At 46.2% G+C, this 16,378-nt stretch overlaps 1 protein-coding gene across 1 annotated transcript; it reads left to right on the top strand.

Moving 5' to 3' along the window:
- The first annotated feature begins 147 nt into the window (after positions 1-147).
- LOC119905553 (GATA-binding factor 2-like) lies at positions 148-4,928 on the top strand. Its single transcript, XM_038722703.1, has 5 exons — positions 148-1,733; positions 2,584-2,902; positions 2,985-3,121; positions 4,348-4,473; positions 4,687-4,928. The coding sequence occupies exons 1-5, from the start codon at positions 1,650-1,652 to the stop codon at positions 4,888-4,890; spliced, it is 870 nt and encodes a 289-aa protein (XP_038578631.1). The 5' UTR covers positions 148-1,649; the 3' UTR covers positions 4,891-4,928.
- The last annotated feature ends 11,450 nt before the right edge of the window (positions 4,929-16,378 follow it).

Here is a 16,378-nt window from a genome sequence, read left to right on the forward strand (position 1 = left end):
CGCCGCTCCGGGCTGCATGGCCACGTTTCTGAAACCAGGATCCAGAAGTATTCAAATCATTTACTTAAGTACAAGTACTAACACCACACTAGAACAGTACTCCAAGTAAAAGTCATTCAACATTTCACCTGAGTAAAGGTAAAACGCTTTCAGCAACAAAGTGTTGAAGTAAAAGTACTTAGATGTAAGCAGTACTTTAATGCTGTAGTTGTTTGAGGTGGATCTACTTTTAGCTACATGTACTGCTGGGTACTTTAATTCATCATATTTTATTTAAATGTTCGTGTTTTCTAAAAGTTTCACCTGAAAAGTAACTAAGTGTTAAATAAATGCAGCGCAGTAGAAAGTACAACGTAGCCTCTGAGTAGTATGTGTTGGAGTAGAACCTCAGATAGTAAATGTAAACACAAGGGTTTGAATAAACGCTCAACGACTTCTCTGTATCAGATAATGAATCAAACAAAAATCAGTTCCTGTAGTTGAGAGAATGAAGGAACCAGGAGGTGCCGCCTCCTTGGCTTCCTGTTCGTCCTGCTGTGGCAGCAGCAGCAGTCAGAGAGAAGGGGAGTCCGGAGAGAGAGCAGCGCTTCACTCTGTGAGTATCACCGTCTCTTTACTGCGCCTCCTCCTGCAGCTCCGGCCGGCTGCAAACTGCCCGTGTGGCTTTAAATCATTTTTCCGATGATGTTGGACAATTTATCTTTTATCTCTTTTTACTTTTGTTAATTATAGATTTATAAACCACAAAACTTCAATAAACCCCCCCGGGCTTTTATTTGGGACAAACCTTTAAATCCTTTCAAACTCTCACTCAGCAGAGATGTGAAACAGGCTGCGATCAAACTGAGTATTACTATTATTAAACTGATTATCTTATTCTACCTCTCAATGTAACATAATCTCTTAATGTTCCTTTAGTATAATGTTATAACTCACTTAAATGGCCTCCATCAATAGAAGGAGACTCATTGGCTGCGGCTCATCATCATTACCTACAACAGTGTTTGGTTCTGTATTCCTCAATATATAATTTGAGGCATTGTGCACAAAACTCTTCTTTTCCACTCCTGCAGTCAGGAAAGAGTTTAGGTTTCTGTTTAAGGCTCCTTCAGATGGAAGAACTTACCTTCAAACGTACGAAGCCCTTTGTGAAACACATGTTTAACAAACGGTTTGTCTTCTTATTTTGAGTTAAAGTGTTCATGTTTCAGATGCTGATTCATATACAGTTCTCAGACTTTTAATATTCTTTATTCTCTAGTATGGATTCACCTGTGAACTGTGTTTGCCTGGTAAGATGTTGATTGTTGTTTTGTGTTTGTCTTTCTTGTTGTTGTAATGTCTTTAAATCGTCTCTTGTTTCTTATATTTTATGTTTGGACCCCGTCGGTTTATCCAGTAGAATAAAGGCTGACTTGTTTCTGTAAAATGAATCTAACTGATGTGTAGCACATATCCCTGCTGACAACAGGGACACTTTTGTATCCAGAGAAGTTCAATAAAAATCAGACCAGGCTTCTAATTGAGACGTCCGTTTATTTGTCCAAGACCTGCAGCCACACCAGGCCAGTAAACGAGACCGGCGTCTAACTGGGACTCTGCTTCTCACCCCGTCTCACGTTTCTTTCCTTCCTCGCAGACACGCGGTGATGATGTCAGATTATTCGCAGCCGGCCGATTGGTCCTCTGCTGTCAAGCCATCTCAAGCTGAAACATCGTGGTTCAACGCGAAGGTCAGAGTCACTCCTTTCTTATCCCCCCTGCTCTGTACGCTGCTACTCACCAGGGGCAAGTTCAGCGCAGACAAAACAACACACCTTGAACTCCCCATTTTTCTGCCTTTTTAACGCCGTTGTGTTTACAAACTTATCACAGCTGACACCTGGGACACGCCCACCAAACGGAACATTTCGCGGAAATGTGTCGCTCAATCCGAAAACGTTTTGAGATTGAACTCGCCTCAGACCTCCACTGGTTTCATTCAGCTGCACAAAGTTTGTGCCACGTGACATTAATCCCACCGGGCAACACACACTGATTGATCTTTCAATCAACAAGCCAATAGCCCTGATCCCTATGAACCTAACGAACCATCGCACTCCCCTCTGTGCCGTTACAGTGATCCACGACAGCATTATCTTTAGTGAACGATTCACCTTCTAGTAGTTGACCTTTGACCCCACTGAGTCAGAACGGTCAGTGAGTTTGATTTGAGTAAAGGTTAGTTTACCTTAATCTGCCTTGTTGCTTCTCCTGTGTTAATTACTCCTCCTCCCAGACGTCATTGATTAGTTCACCTTCACATTTCTAATAATCTGCATTTCTCTTCGGTTTCATGGGGAACAGTTTTGTTTCTGCTTTATAACATCGAACCCAAGAATCACCTCTAATTTCCTCGATACAGATATTGATAGTTTTGTTGTTGTATAAAAATTGTAAAACTCAACGCGCAGCTGCGACTGCTGGTTTGAGGCCTCGGCGACGTTAAGAGAGAAAAAACAAATGCACCTCGGAGACTCTCGTGCTTCTTCTTCTTCTTCTTCTGTTGTAAATAAACACAAATACATTTAATGCCTCTCACAGGTTAGCCCCGCCCCTTCGTACACCTTCCTCCAATCATCAAACATGTCCCATGAGGCCAAGCGGCTGACTGCCACCAGTCAACAGTTCATCACTTCCTCCCACTGGCTGGACGAATCCAGCTGTCAATCACTGAGCTCTGCTTATATCCCGCCTCCTGCTTCCTCGTCTTTGTACGGTAATCCCGCTTTGACCACGCCCCCCACCTGCCTCCTCTCCTCAACACCTGAATGGACCAGTCACTATGGAAACCTTTACCCCTCCCCCTCTAGTGATTGTGCGGTACCTGGCCGTCTGTCCTGGGGGCAGGGCAGTGAACCAGGTGAGGTGTCTGTCTGTCTGAGCTGCAGCTGTCTGCTGTGTGTCGGAGGATGTTTCATGTTGTTGTTGGTGTGTGTGTTCAGAGCAGCGCGAGTGTGTGCGCTGTGGGACGAGCAGCGCCCCCCTGTGGAGGAGAGACGCTGCAGGCGGTCACCTGTGCAACACCTGCAGCCTCCGCCAGAAACCAGACAGACCACTGCTGAGCCCGAAGAGGAGAGACGTGAGACACACAAACACACACCTGTACCTCTATCACACAGGTGCAGAGATGAAGGTGCAGAAGGACACAGTGTGGGAGTAGCAGCAGTTAGCATTCAGGCTAATTGTTGACAAACTAACATCTCTGAAATACCTTTAATTTACCCAAAGCCCCCCACTCACTGCATCCTGTCTTCGTGCTAAGCTAGGCTAGTAGTTTCCCCTGCTTCCAGTCTTTCTGCTAAGCTAGGCTAGTAGTCCCTGCTTCCAGGCTTTCTGCTAAGCTAGGCTAGTAGTTCCCCCTGCTTCCAGGCTTTCTGCTAAGCTAGGCTAACAGTTTCCCCTGCTTCCAGTCTTTCTGCTAAGCTAGGCTAGTAGTTTCCCCTGCTTCCAGGCTTTCTGCTAAGCTAGGCTAGTAGTTTCCCCTGCTTCCAGGCTTTCTGCTAAGCTAGGCTAATAGTTTCCCCTGCTTCCAGGCTTTCTGCTAAGCTAGGCTAACAGTTTCCCCTGCTTCCAGGCTTTCTGCTAAGCTAGGCTAGTAGTTTCCCCTGCTTCCAGGCTTTCTGCTAAGCTAGGCTAACAGTTTCCCCTGCTTCCAGGCTTTCTGCTAAGCTAGGCTAGTAGTTTCCCCTGTTTCCAGGCTTTCTGCTAAGCTAGGCTAGTAGTTTCCCCTGCTTCCAGGCTTTCTGCTAAGCTAGGCTAACAGTTTCCCCTGCTTCCAGGCTTTCTGCTAAGCTAGGCTAACAGTTTCCCCTGCTTCCAGGCTTTCTGCTAAGCTAGGCTAACAGTTTCCCCTGCTTCCAGTCTTTCTGCTAAGCTAGGCTAACAGTTTCCCCTGCTTCCAGTCTTTCTGCTAAGCTAGGCTAACAGTTTCCCCTGCTTCCAGGCTTTCTGCTAAGCTAGGCTAGTAGTTTCCCCTGCTTCCAGGCTTTCGGCTAAGCTAGGCTAGTAGTTTCCCCTGCTTCCAGGCTTTCTGCTAAGCTAGGCTAACAGTTTCCCCTGCTTCCAGTCTTTCTGCTAAGCTAGGCTAGTAGTTTCCCCTGCTTCCAGGCTTTCTGCTAAGCTAGGCTAGTAGTTTCCCCTGCTTCCAGGCTTTCTGCTAAGCTAGGCTAGTAGTTTCCCCTGCTTCCAGGCTTTCTGCTAAGCTAGGCTAGTAGTTTCCCCTGCTTCCAGGCTTTCTGCTAAGCTAGGCTAAACACGTCCTGGAGTGAGAACTTACTGATGTTTTTAATATTTCTGTGTTTTCAGGCTGCGACTCCGAGGAAAGGAACTCTGTGTGTGAACTGTTCTACTGCGACGACGACGCTGTGGAGGAGAACCTCTGCTGGAGAACCCGTCTGCAACGCCTGTGGGCTCTACTACAAACTACACCAGGTACTACAGCTCTACTACAAAATACACCAATAGTCTGTTCTTCACAAACACCAAGAATAGCAGGTACTACAACAGTAGTACAAAGTACAGCAGGTAGTAAAACTTTACTACAAAGAACAGCAGATACTACAGATGTAGTACAAAGTACAGCAGGTAGTAAAACTTTACTACAAAGTACAGCAGGTACCACAGATGTCCGCTCGTGTGCTTCAGGTCAACCGGCCGCTGGCGATGAAGAAAGACAGAATCCAGACCAGAAACCGCAGAGTGACCAATCAGAACAAGAGGAGCAGGAAAGCTGACCAATCAGAGACTAAGCTGCCTGTGCTGGTCCCGCCCACCCAAGAGGCCGTGTGTCAGTCCTTCAGTCAGCTGCCCTGTGACCTCCACACCTCCTCCTCTCTGCTCACCATGTAAACTGCTTTGTGTTTTCTAATAAACGTGTGAACCTGCCAGCCGGTGAACTGAGTCTTTCATCAACACAAACATCAGCAGCTTCAATGTTGGAAGGTTTCAGGTATGTTCAGACAGGTGTGTTCAACACAGTCAACGTGGCCCCTGAGCTCCTCCTCCTCCAGCTCTCCTTCAGCTTCATTTCCTCTTTGTGACGATCAGACGGTCGACGAGGTGAAATAAACGTCCTGATGTTTCCTAAAAAGTGTTGGAGGGACTGTTTGTAAGAAAGGAGGCGCGTTACAGCTGACGCGATCCTGCCAGGCAGCGTTGAGCTAAAACGCCACGTCAACATCAGATTGCACACAGAGAACTCACGTTTCCACTGCTGCTGTGGGAACATGTAGAACTCAGAGGTAGAACCATGTTGACACGCTGACTCAAAGCGAGATCATAGCCTGTAGCGGCAGCTTGGCGTTTTCAGCCACGGCACAGCATTCACATTTAGTGTCCTGCTCAGGGACACGTTGATCGCAGTAGGAATCGGACTGGTCTGTGTGTCTTATCCACTGCTCCATCACAGCTCTGAGTTCTGGATTCTGCAGCAGGTTACCAGCCGGCAGCTGGGGCTCCTCCAGTCTGCACGTCGATCAGTCCTTGGGCCAGATCCTGATCCCAAACTGCTCGCCGTCGCTGGGTGAATGTAAATTTCTGTTTCTGGTGAGCAGCTGGCTGTTTGAATCTGTGGTTGTAATGTAGAGTAAAAGCACTTTGAGTGGTCGGGGTGTCTAGAAAGGAGTTCTACAAGTACAGCTCGCTGCCGTTAATGCACCGCAGAAGAAGAAGACACAATATCCAGTAGTAGTGGTACAGAAAATTAATAATGGTCCTAATAAGAACAGCAACACTAATCCTAATAATAATGATTTTAGCAGCGGGAGTTGAGTAGGAACAGCAGGAAGCCTGCAACCACAGATCCAGACTCCACAGATCCAGACACACCTGCAGAAAGTGACAGGAGGAGAGAGGAGCTCAGTGCATCATGGGAAGTCCCCCGGCAGTCTAGGCCTACAGCAGCATAACTAAGTAACTATAGGATTCAAACTGTTTATTGTCAGATGTTTCCCTGTACAGGGAAATTCTTACCTTGCTGTCCACATCAAATGCCTACAATAAAATATATGTATAAATAAAATACAATAAAAACATGATAAACAGAACTGAGATATAAAATCTTCAAATTTAAATGTAAATCATGTAAAATGTAAAAAAAAGAAATAAAATTGTGCGTGGAGCAATGTGCAGATGTGCAATTAACATGTTTAGAGTTTGGCATGAGTCGTGTAGTCCTACATTTCACACTTCTGTACCTCCAACCCGACGGTAGAAGTACAGCCGCTGTGTGGCGTTCAGCGTCCACGTGAGGTCGTCGCTGATGTGGTCGCCCAGATATCTGAGGCTGCCCAGCCTCTCTACCTCAAGCTCCCGGATGAACGGCGACCGATGAGGTCTCTCCTTCCTCCACCATTACCTCCTTTGTCTTTTCCCTCCTTTAGGCCGCTTCATCCTCACCACTGACACGTCCCAACGCTGCGTGGCGTCCGCGAACTTCAGTACGATGTTGTCCTGAGTGAACAGGGTGCAGAGGATGAGGACGCATCCCTGTGGAGTGTTTGTTATAATGCTGGCTGAGGTTCTGCTCCCCATCCTGACAGACCTGCCAGTCAGAAAGTCCAGGACCCAGAGTGTGGGGTGCAGCCCAGGGGCAGACTGTGTTAAAAGCAGAGCTGAAGTCAACAAAGAGCATCCTGATGTAGGAGTCTTTGTTTTCCAGGTGTGAGAGGGAGTAATGGAGGGCAGCGGCGATGGCGTCGGAGGCTGGCCTGTTGGGCCAGTAGGCTGCTGCATCCGGTCCAGGGTGTCCGGTATTGTGCTCTGAATGTGGGCCAGCACCACTCTCTCAAAGCACTTCATTTATTTTATTTATAGAGTTTAAGTTTACAGAGACAGTGCACATTTCTGTAAATGTGCCCTGGGCAGCTGTTATCACAACTACATTAAATGCACTAAAACAGGAACAACAGTACTCATAATTATAATATGACACCTTTCACAAGGACACGTAAAATACTTTAAAACAAGGACAACAATTTAAAAAACAAAACAAAGCACTCTCCAGGTTTCTGAATAATTCACAGACTATGGTCGCACACTTGATTGACTTTTAACCATGATTTTACATTTAATTTAAATGAATAATATGTTTCACAATCTCTAATAACAGCTGGCAGACTATTCCATGTGTGAGCTGCTCTCACTGACAAAGCTGACTGTCCGGCAGTCCTCCTCATAGGTATTATACAGTCTCCCGACCGAGTGTCTCTTATCGGTTGTTTTGTGCTTTATAAAAGCAGCAAGAGGGGGAGGAGCCAAGCCATGCAGGATCTTATAGATAAGACAAGCATCTGTAAATTTAACATGAGTCCAGTCAAGCAGCTTGGACGCCTGGTGGTATACTAACTGCACAGGTTTGAGTGTTGTACTGGACGCTTGTGCCCAACTAGTCAAACAGTATGACAAATTTAGCATAATCATAGCATTAAAATATGCTGTTGCTGCCTTAGTAGTTAGACAGTTTCTGGTATGGTGAAAGTGTGACAGATTAAACTTAACTGTATTTATTAACTTCTTAATTTGTTTGAAATGTAAGATTGGAATCAATTATTACACCAAGATATTTAAAATCAGAAACCACTGTCAGCTTTTCCCCTGCAATGTAAATATTGGGTGTGCGATCATCTACAGACCTCTTTGTTAGGAAAATCCAAGCCGTTTTCTTTGTGTTTAAATGAAGACAGGAGTTATTAAGCCACTGTGTGACATTGGCCATCACTGCCGTGAGCTAACATGCAGCTTGCTGTTTGTTTGTCGCGTGTACATAAATGACAGTATCATCAGCATACATTTGAATTTCAGACTCATTGCATACAAGGTCATATGTATGTAAAGGCTAAACAACAGGGGCCCCAGAATTGATCCCTGAGGTACACCAACACCACACTCGAGGACTGATGACACCTCATCATTGACCTTCACCCGCTGTGCTCTGCCTTCAAGATATATGATTGCATCCGTTTAATCATGATCCACAGTGTCAAATACTTTCTTTAGGTCTAAGAATATGGCCCCAACAACTCCCACTTTATCTAGTTTAGATCCCACATTCTCAAAGAAAAAGCAGTTTGCCGTTTCCGTTGAATGGTTCCATCTAAAGCCAAACTACATGGGATGCAATCTGAAAGGGCTGTTGTTAGGCTGGCTAAGTTATTCTGCTACATACCTACTGACTAGTGACTGACCATTATGAGTAGAAGCTTTATCAAAGAGGAAAGTCTTAAATGTGGAGATGGTGTCTGCCTCCTGAACTCAAACCGGAACCTGGTTCCACAGGAGAGGAGCTTGATAGCTGAACGAACTGATTCAGCCCGATATTAAAGAGCAGGTTTGAAGCAGCGAGGTGACGTCTTTAGAAGAGCTGCAGATGGAGACCCCGGTGTGGTGTCATGTGAGGAAGGTTTCAGAGGCCTGTAAGAGGACATCATGTGTTGAAGAAGCAGACAGTAAAGGCCCCCCCCCCCCCCCCCCCCCAGAGCCACCTGCCTGCTGGAGGCCGATGTTGTGCAACTCAGGAGGCTTCTGGTTTTCCGGACCCATAAAAAAAAGGCCAAGAGAGGAAAAGGGAGCTGAGCAGAGGGCGGTTGGTGGTCGGAAGCCGGCCAGAGGCTCGCTGCCTCTCTCCACCACTCTCTCTCTCTCTGAGGCGTCCAGTGATGTCACAGGGCTGCTGACAGATGAAACGAGCAGATTAGCAACCACAACACACACACCTAAATATATATTTATATATACAGAGTCGGGGGCGACCGTTTGTCGTTGGAGCTGCCATCACACACAGTTTACATGTCGACATCTTCTTTCCTCTGAAGACCTCAAACACGCACACGCGCTGGACTGTGTGTGTGTGTTTGCCTTCAGCTGGTCCAATCAGAGCCCTGGACAGGTTAGGGTCGCGGTCCTGAGCCCAGCAGGCCCGATCAGTAACCCAGAACAGGACAGAGCAGCTAAACCAGCTCTGCTCTCTCCCTGCTGAGTCCAACAGAACCAGGACCAGCACGGAATCCTCCTGAATCTTTCTTTGGATCCCGATCAGCTTCCACCTGTTCTCCACAAACACAACAAGACAAAACAAACATCAGCAAATCAGTTAAAGAAGTCCGACACAGATTAAAGGACCCTTCCTGCCTGTTTGAGCCTGTTTCCACATGTTGGTGCTGAAATGACTCGTAGCTACAGAAAGTTTTGGATCCGTGCAGCAGAAGCTCCGGCCGGCTGCAGCGTATTACTTCCTGTCAACGTGGCGTCCACAGAGAGAGCTTGTTGCCAGCGACAGACTCAGACTGCTCCACCAGGGCCCGACACATTCTGCTGTGTTCAGATTAATCCTCTGCCTGTTCTGGAGTTTCATTCTTGTCTGCCTGGTGTCACTTATTTACCTCTCCTAGTCAGATTGTTCTGTGATTCTGGTTTCAGTCCGTGTTTTATCTGGTTTTGATCTGTCTGCTTGTTTTCACGTGTGGGTTTGTTAGTAGTTCTGTTAGTTTGGGCCTGTTTGATGTTTCAGTCAGTTCCTGTCTCGTCAGTCCTGGTCCCTGTCACCTGAGTTGCTCCCGCCTGTCTCGTCAGTCCTGGTCCCTGTCACCTGAGTTGTTCCCGCCTGTCTCGTCAGTCCTGGTCCCTGTCACCTGAGTTACTCCCGCCTGACTCGTCAGTCCTGGTCCCTGTCACCTGAGTTGTTCCCGCCTGTCTCGTCAGTCCTGGTCCCTGTCACCTGAGTTACTCCCGCCTGTCTCGTCAGTCCTGGTCCCTGTCACCTGAGTTGTTCCCGCCTGACTCGTCAGTCCTGGTCCCTGTCACCTGAGTTACTCCCGCCTGACTCGTCAGTCCTGGTCCCTGTCACCTGAGTTGCTCCCGCCTGACTCGTCAGTCCTGGTCCCTGTCACCTGAGTTGTTCCCGCCTGTCTCGTCAGTCCTGGTCCCGGTCACCTGAGTTGCTCCCGCCTGTCTCGTCAGTCCTGGTCCCGGTCACCTGAGTTGCTCCCGCCTGTCTCGTCAGTCCTGGTCCCTGTCACCTGAGTTGCTCCCGCCTGTCTCGTCAGTCCTGGTCCCTGTCACCTGAGTTACTCCCGCCTGTCTCGTCAGTCCTGGTCCCGGTCACCTGAGTTACTCCCGCCTGTCTCGTCAGTCCTGGTCCCTGTCACCTGAGTTACTCCCGCCTGACTCGTCAGTCCTGGTCCCGGTCACCTGAGTTACTCCCGCCTGTCTCGTCAGTCCTGGTCCCTGTCACCTGAGTTGTCTCTTCGTGTCATCCTGCTGTCCTGCGAGTTTCTAGTGGATCACCTTATTTTGGATTATGAACTCTCGTTAGTAAGTGAGCTCGCTTTGTGTTTAAATAAACTTTTCTGAACTGAACCTCATCTGGATCCTGCGTTTGGATCCTCCAACCTGCTCAACCCTACAAACCTGTGACGGGGCCCAGTTGTTTAAAAGTAATCTGATCGGATTTCAGCTGTCAGATTGGATCAAATCTGGAAAATGGGTTGTTCAAAAAAAAAAAAAGAGAGAGGATTCTGAAATCGGATCAGATCACCAGATCCAGTCCTGGTTTTGATTTGGATCAAACCTTCAGTTTGTGGTTTTAAAAACTTTAGGACTGGATTCAGTGTGGATTTTAGGAACAAAATGTCCTCAAACCTTTGAAACATTTTTGTCATATAGGAGCCTTTTTAACATGTATGTTTATTTTGCACTTTTGTTTAAACTTTACACAGATAAAGTCGACATTACTTATAAGCCATTCAGTACAATAAAGTAAAAAAATATAAAATCCCCCAAACAGCTTCAATATCAAACACAAAATAATGCATTTAATTTCATCAGTCACTGAACACTAGACATTAATTACAAAGGCACGATCATCAGAGGCGAACCATTCAGAAGTAGTTTGTAATAATTGCATCCCTTCCTGCAGGTCCAGTCAGCCCCTCATTCCAGATCAGCCTCCTACAGATGGCGGCTCTGACTGTTTAAAGAAGCTGAAAATGGAAGGACGTGCTTCTGTTGTTTTATTGTGCATCTGTCTCTTCAAATTAAAGCGCCCCCCCCGCTGGCTGTTGGTCTTTACATCACTAACAGTTACGTTGTGATCTGTGGTCCCATTTAGAGCGCTGGAAATCCGGATTTGGTAATCCTGAAAAGTCTGTATCCGGATCAGGGTGATCCAGACCAGAGCTGCTGTGAAAAACCGGCACAAAAGTAAGAGGGGTTACGTGATCCGGGATAGCAAATCTGATCCAGATTACACTTTTTAAACAACTGGGCCCTGGTGTGTAACATCGTGGACAGGATCCCTACGAGGGACTCCCGGTGACCCCCTTTGTTTTTAACAGGAAACCGATGTCTCGTTCTGAGACATCGGTTTCCTGGTTTCTGGTGAGAGGCGGCGAGTTGTTGCAGGAAACGAGGGAGAGGAGTTTGTTGTGCACGCAGACCGGTCCTCTCTCTACTTGTGAAAATGTTCATGATCACGCTGGAGGTTACTTCTGAATATTTTCAGTAAAAAGCTTGGCTGCACTTTGAATAATAATCACTTTGTTGCTTTGCATGTTTTTCACATGCAGTCTCTTCCTCAGCTGTTGACTAAAGTCTGATAAGTAATAAGTAACTGAAATAGTTACTATCACATTTAAATAAGGGAACGCTCATGAATAACACAAGTAAGACAGGAGGAGCTGCTGTCTGCTGACCCGGAGACCCGGTGACCTCAGGTGTGACAGAGCAGGTGACGGAACAATGTCCGTGAAAACAGAAGACGGAACATGCTGCGTGCTTTAAGGTCTCGTAGCAGAGAAAAAGTTGTGTGTCAAAGCCCATCCTGTATGTTCAGGTGTTCACACGGAGGCGCCAGGACACGTCTGCCGGACTTCAAACCATCTGACTAAAGGACGGAGAGTCTTTGTGCTTCCTCACATCACATCAGTTCGGTGTGAGGAAGAGAAGGTGAGACGCTGTGCAGAGAGCGCCCTCTGCTGAGCCACGTCTGGAACTACACCTCCATCAGTCTGCAGCTGGCTGGGCTGGAGCTCAACACACTCCAGGGCCCAGTTTTTCAAAAAATGTAATCTGGATCAAATTGATCCGGATTTGGAAATCCCATGTTTTGCTATCCAGGATCACCTGATCCATTTTACTGTTATGCCAGTTTTTTAAAGGAACATTGGATTGGATCACTATGATCCAAATACCAAATTTCCATCACATCCATCGTCAACCGCTTATCCTGCGTACAGGGTGGAGCCAATCCCAGCTGACATCAGGCGAAAGGCGGGGTCCACCCTGGACAGGGCCACACAGACACAAACAACCACTCACGCTCACAACTAAGGACAATTTAGGGTCACCAGTTAACCAATCAGCATGTCTTTGGACAGTGGGAGGAAGCTGGAGCACCCAGAGAGAACCCACGCAGAGAACATGCAAACTCCACACAGAAAGGGCGGGGCAACCGGGGTTTGAACCCACAACCTTGTTGCTGTGCGGCGACAGTGCTAACCACTGCACCACCGTCACCAACAGTGTGGCAAAGAACAAACAAAAACAGGTAGACAAAATATCGGTAAGAAGCAAACACTTTACTTTCCTTATTTTGTTATAATGTCAAATAAGAAAACAAAAACAATACTATCAATAGTCAAAAATCATTTACAGACAGATACCAGCTCTTTCCATCTGTGCCTGTAGGAGATGTATCTCCATCTGCACTTTTTTCTGCTGCAGTTGGGTAAACAAGATTTGTTCTTTACCCAGTTCAATTAGTATTTCTGCTCTTTCAGTTTCCCGTTTCAGAAGCAACTCATAGCTGTCACCATCCTGGTTTGTAGCTGAGGAACGTCTTGGACTGTCTTCATTACATCCACTGGGGATCTGTCTTCCTCCTCATTCACTGAAGTCAAGTCCAGGACAACATTTTTCTCCTCCTATGATATCACGGACCATATCAGTGAAATCATCCCTCGTTTGGGGGTAAAGTAAGTAAGGTCTTTCGTTGCCTTAGCCCTAAGGTTCTTCTCTTTTGGCCAGACCCCATGGCACTGACATGATTGGTTATGTCCTCCCAAATGTTGTGTTTTCCTTTTTTGGTCAGTTCTCCACCCTTTGCAGAGCTGAAACCTCCTACTATCGAGGCAAAATTGGCCCGAACACCCTCCAGTATTGCACAGGTTTCTGCCACAGTGAATTTAGACCCTTTTGATTCCAAGGTTCCAACCCTGCGGTGTCACCAACACCGATCTTAAAAGCCTTGAGCGTGATTGTTTTGGCTTGTGCTCAATTAGGCTTACGCCAATCAGCTCTTAATGGGTGACACCATTTAAACACGTCATGTCTTTGCACCCATTTCTCTTAGCCTACAGAGGCATCCACATGGCGGGTATTGTTCATCGTTACCGTAGGAGAAGGTACCGTCAAAGGGTGCACGCTGAGCGTGCCAAACCACCAGAGCAATACACATCAGAAGAACTGTACACGTTTTCGCTTTGGGAGAGATGACATTAAGTACATCGCAGATCTTGTCAGGCCAACACTCCAACACCGAGCCCAAAGGAGTCGTGCTTTATCCGTGGAGGAACAGCGCTTAATCGCTCTGCGCTTTTACACATGTGGGACTTTCTACCAAGTCATTGGTGACAATATGGCAATGTGGTGAAGGCTATGTCAGTAGCACTGGGCAGTCTGATCAATCAATTTGTTTCCTTTCCCAAGGATGGTCAGACAGCTCAGAGTAAGTTTTTTTTAAATGGGGAACATGCCTAGCACTATTAGTGCTATTGATTGTACTCACGTGCATATCCAAGCACCTTGTGAAAGAGAGTATGTCAATCGAAAGGGGAGGCACAGCATCAACATCCAACTTGTGGGCAACGCCGACCTCATGACAATTTTGATGGACCTGAGCCTGATGTAGAACCACAACAGCCGCCAATGTTCTTACCTAATGAAGGACACACTGGACATTAAAGATGCAATTGTGAGGAATTACTTTTAACTGGCTACTGAATTTGTTGTTGTCATTGCCATTAATATACTTTGGAATTATAGAACAGTGACGATTATTTGACAGCTGATAGCTTTGAGCTTTTAGATTTATTTGTTTTTGTTTACCATATCTCATTAGATGTGACATTTCTTCTAATATGAAGAAATGTATATATCATCAGTAAACATTGATTTTGTGATCATTCACTTCTTCAGGATTCATAATCCTGTTTTTTTGGATCAAATAGATCCCAAACCGAGTTCAGAGTTTTGAAAAACCCAAAGGGCAGGTTTTTCAAGGGCAGGACTGTCGGCGTGCAGGAGGAAGTTGGTAAAATAAAGCATACACCATCTGCATTTAAAACAAATGAATAGACTTACTTTGGGTTTTGTAACAACAGAGAAGGATGTGACACATGGGATTTGCAGGGAGTTATAAAAAGTACATTTACTCACGTACTGTACTTAAGTAGGCTACCACTTCCAGGTACTTGTGCTTTACCTGAGTATTTTCCATACTTCCATAGCAGCAGGCTATATAAAGTGATTAAAATTAGCTCCACCAACATTAAATAATTCTAATCAATAAGATATATTATATATAGATATAGATAAGTATATTAATCCCTGCGATGGACTGGCGACCTGTCCAGGGTGGACCCCGCCTTTCACCCAATGTCAGCTGGGATTGGCTCCAGCCGCCCGCGACCCTGTACGCAGGATAAGCGGCTCACGATGGATGAATGGAAGATATATAAGTATATGAGTCATTCTGCAGTATCAGTACTTGATACTTGAGTAACATTTGACAGCAGGACTTTTGTAATTCTACTCTGCGGTAATACGATTTTTTAAAGTTGTTGTCTCTGCTGACTGTAGATGTCAGACTCTTACTTGCTGTTATCTGCCAGTTACCTGCCAGTTATCTGCCAGTTATCTGCCAGTTACCTGCCAGTTATCTGCCAGTTACCTGCCAGTTATCTGCCAGTTATCTGCCAGTTACCTGCCAGTTATCTGCCAGTTACCTGCCAGTTATCTGCCAGTTACCTGCCAGTTATCTGCCAGTTACCTGCCAGTTACCTGCCAGTTATCTGCCAGTTATCTGCTAGTTATCTGCCAGTTACCTGCCAGTTATCTGCCAGTTACCTGCCAGTTATCTGCCAGTTATCTGCCAGTTATCTTCCAGTTATCTGCCAGTTACCTGCCAGTTATCTGCCAGTTATCTGCCAGTTACCTGCCAGTTATCTGCCAGTTATCTTCCAGTTATCTGCCAGTTACCTGCCAGTTATCTGCCAGTTATCTGCCAGTTATCTTCCAGTTATCTGCCAGTTACCTGCCAGTTATCTGCCAGTTACCTGCCAGTTATCTTCCAGTTACCTGCCAGTTATCTTCCAGTTATCTGCCAGTTATCTGCCAGTTATCTGCCAGTTATCTGCCAGTTACCTGCCAGTTATCTGCCAGTTATCTTCCAGTTACCTGCCAGTTACCTGCCAGTTATCTGCCAGTTATCTGCCAGTTACCTGCCAGTTATCTGCCAGTTATCTTCCAGTTATCTGCCAGTTACCTGCCAGTTATCTGCCAGTTACCTGCCAGTTATCTGCCAGTTACCTGCCAGTTACCTGCCAGTTACCTGCCAGTTATCTGCCAGTTATCTGCCAGTTACCTGCCAGTTATCTGCCAGTTACCTGCCAGTTACCTGCCAGTTACCTGCCAGTTATCTGCCAGTTACCTGCCAGTTATCTGCCAGTTACCTGCCAGTTATCTGCCAGTTATCTGCCAGTTACCTGCCAGTTATCTGCCAGTTATCTGCCAGTTACCTGCCAGTTATCTGCCAGTTACCTGCCAGTTATCTGCCAGTTATCTGCCAGTTATCTGCTACCGGCCTGTTACCTTCCAGTTGTCTGGCATGAAAATCGATCAGGAAATTATTTTCCTCCTGATGTGCTAACATTATGTAGCTTGCTAGCTTATGTTAGCATAACATCTGTTGTTTAAAGGACCTGCTCGTTATTCTCAATATAATTTGTCTTCAGTTTAAGAAGTGAGTGTATTAAATGTGAGTGAAGTTCAGAAGAGGTTGTTAACTGTGAGAGCTAGAGAGGAACATTTCAACACGTGGGGGCGTTTGTTTTATCCTCTTCCTGTCAGAGAGTCAGATGTTGAGACGGACATCAGTCTCATGTCAGTGTGTTAAAGCTGGAGTCAGGATGTAGTTAGCCTAGCTTAGCATAAAGACTGCAAGCAGGAAAAACAGGTATCCCAGAAATTGTTCCAGCACATAACTCTCCCTAAAACTGTAGTTTTTCCGTTTCCGTTTGTCTTTGTGTTGCTCAGCGAACTTTAGAGGTGTTGGTAGGTCTTT

The sequence above is a fragment of the Micropterus salmoides genome, unplaced genomic scaffold, assembly GCF_014851395.1.
Source record: "Micropterus salmoides isolate LMB-PRFRI ecotype aquatic unplaced genomic scaffold, ASM1485139v1 Ms_hic_scaffold_16, whole genome shotgun sequence".
In the NCBI taxonomy this organism is placed as follows: domain Eukaryota; kingdom Metazoa; phylum Chordata; class Actinopteri; order Centrarchiformes; family Centrarchidae; genus Micropterus; species Micropterus salmoides.

Excerpts from the sequence above, each read along its gene's own strand:
- LOC119905553 (XM_038722703.1), top strand. The coding sequence starts at position 1,650 with ATGATGTCAGATTATTCGCAGCCGGCCGATTGGTCCTCTGCTGTCAAG. Across the intron at positions 2,903-2,984 it reads GGGGCAGGGCAGTGAACCAG|AGCAGCGCGAGTGTGTGCGC; the intron begins GTGAGGTGTCTG and ends GTGTGTGTTCAG. Across the intron at positions 4,474-4,686 it reads TCTACTACAAACTACACCAG|GTCAACCGGCCGCTGGCGAT; the intron begins GTACTACAGCTC and ends CGTGTGCTTCAG.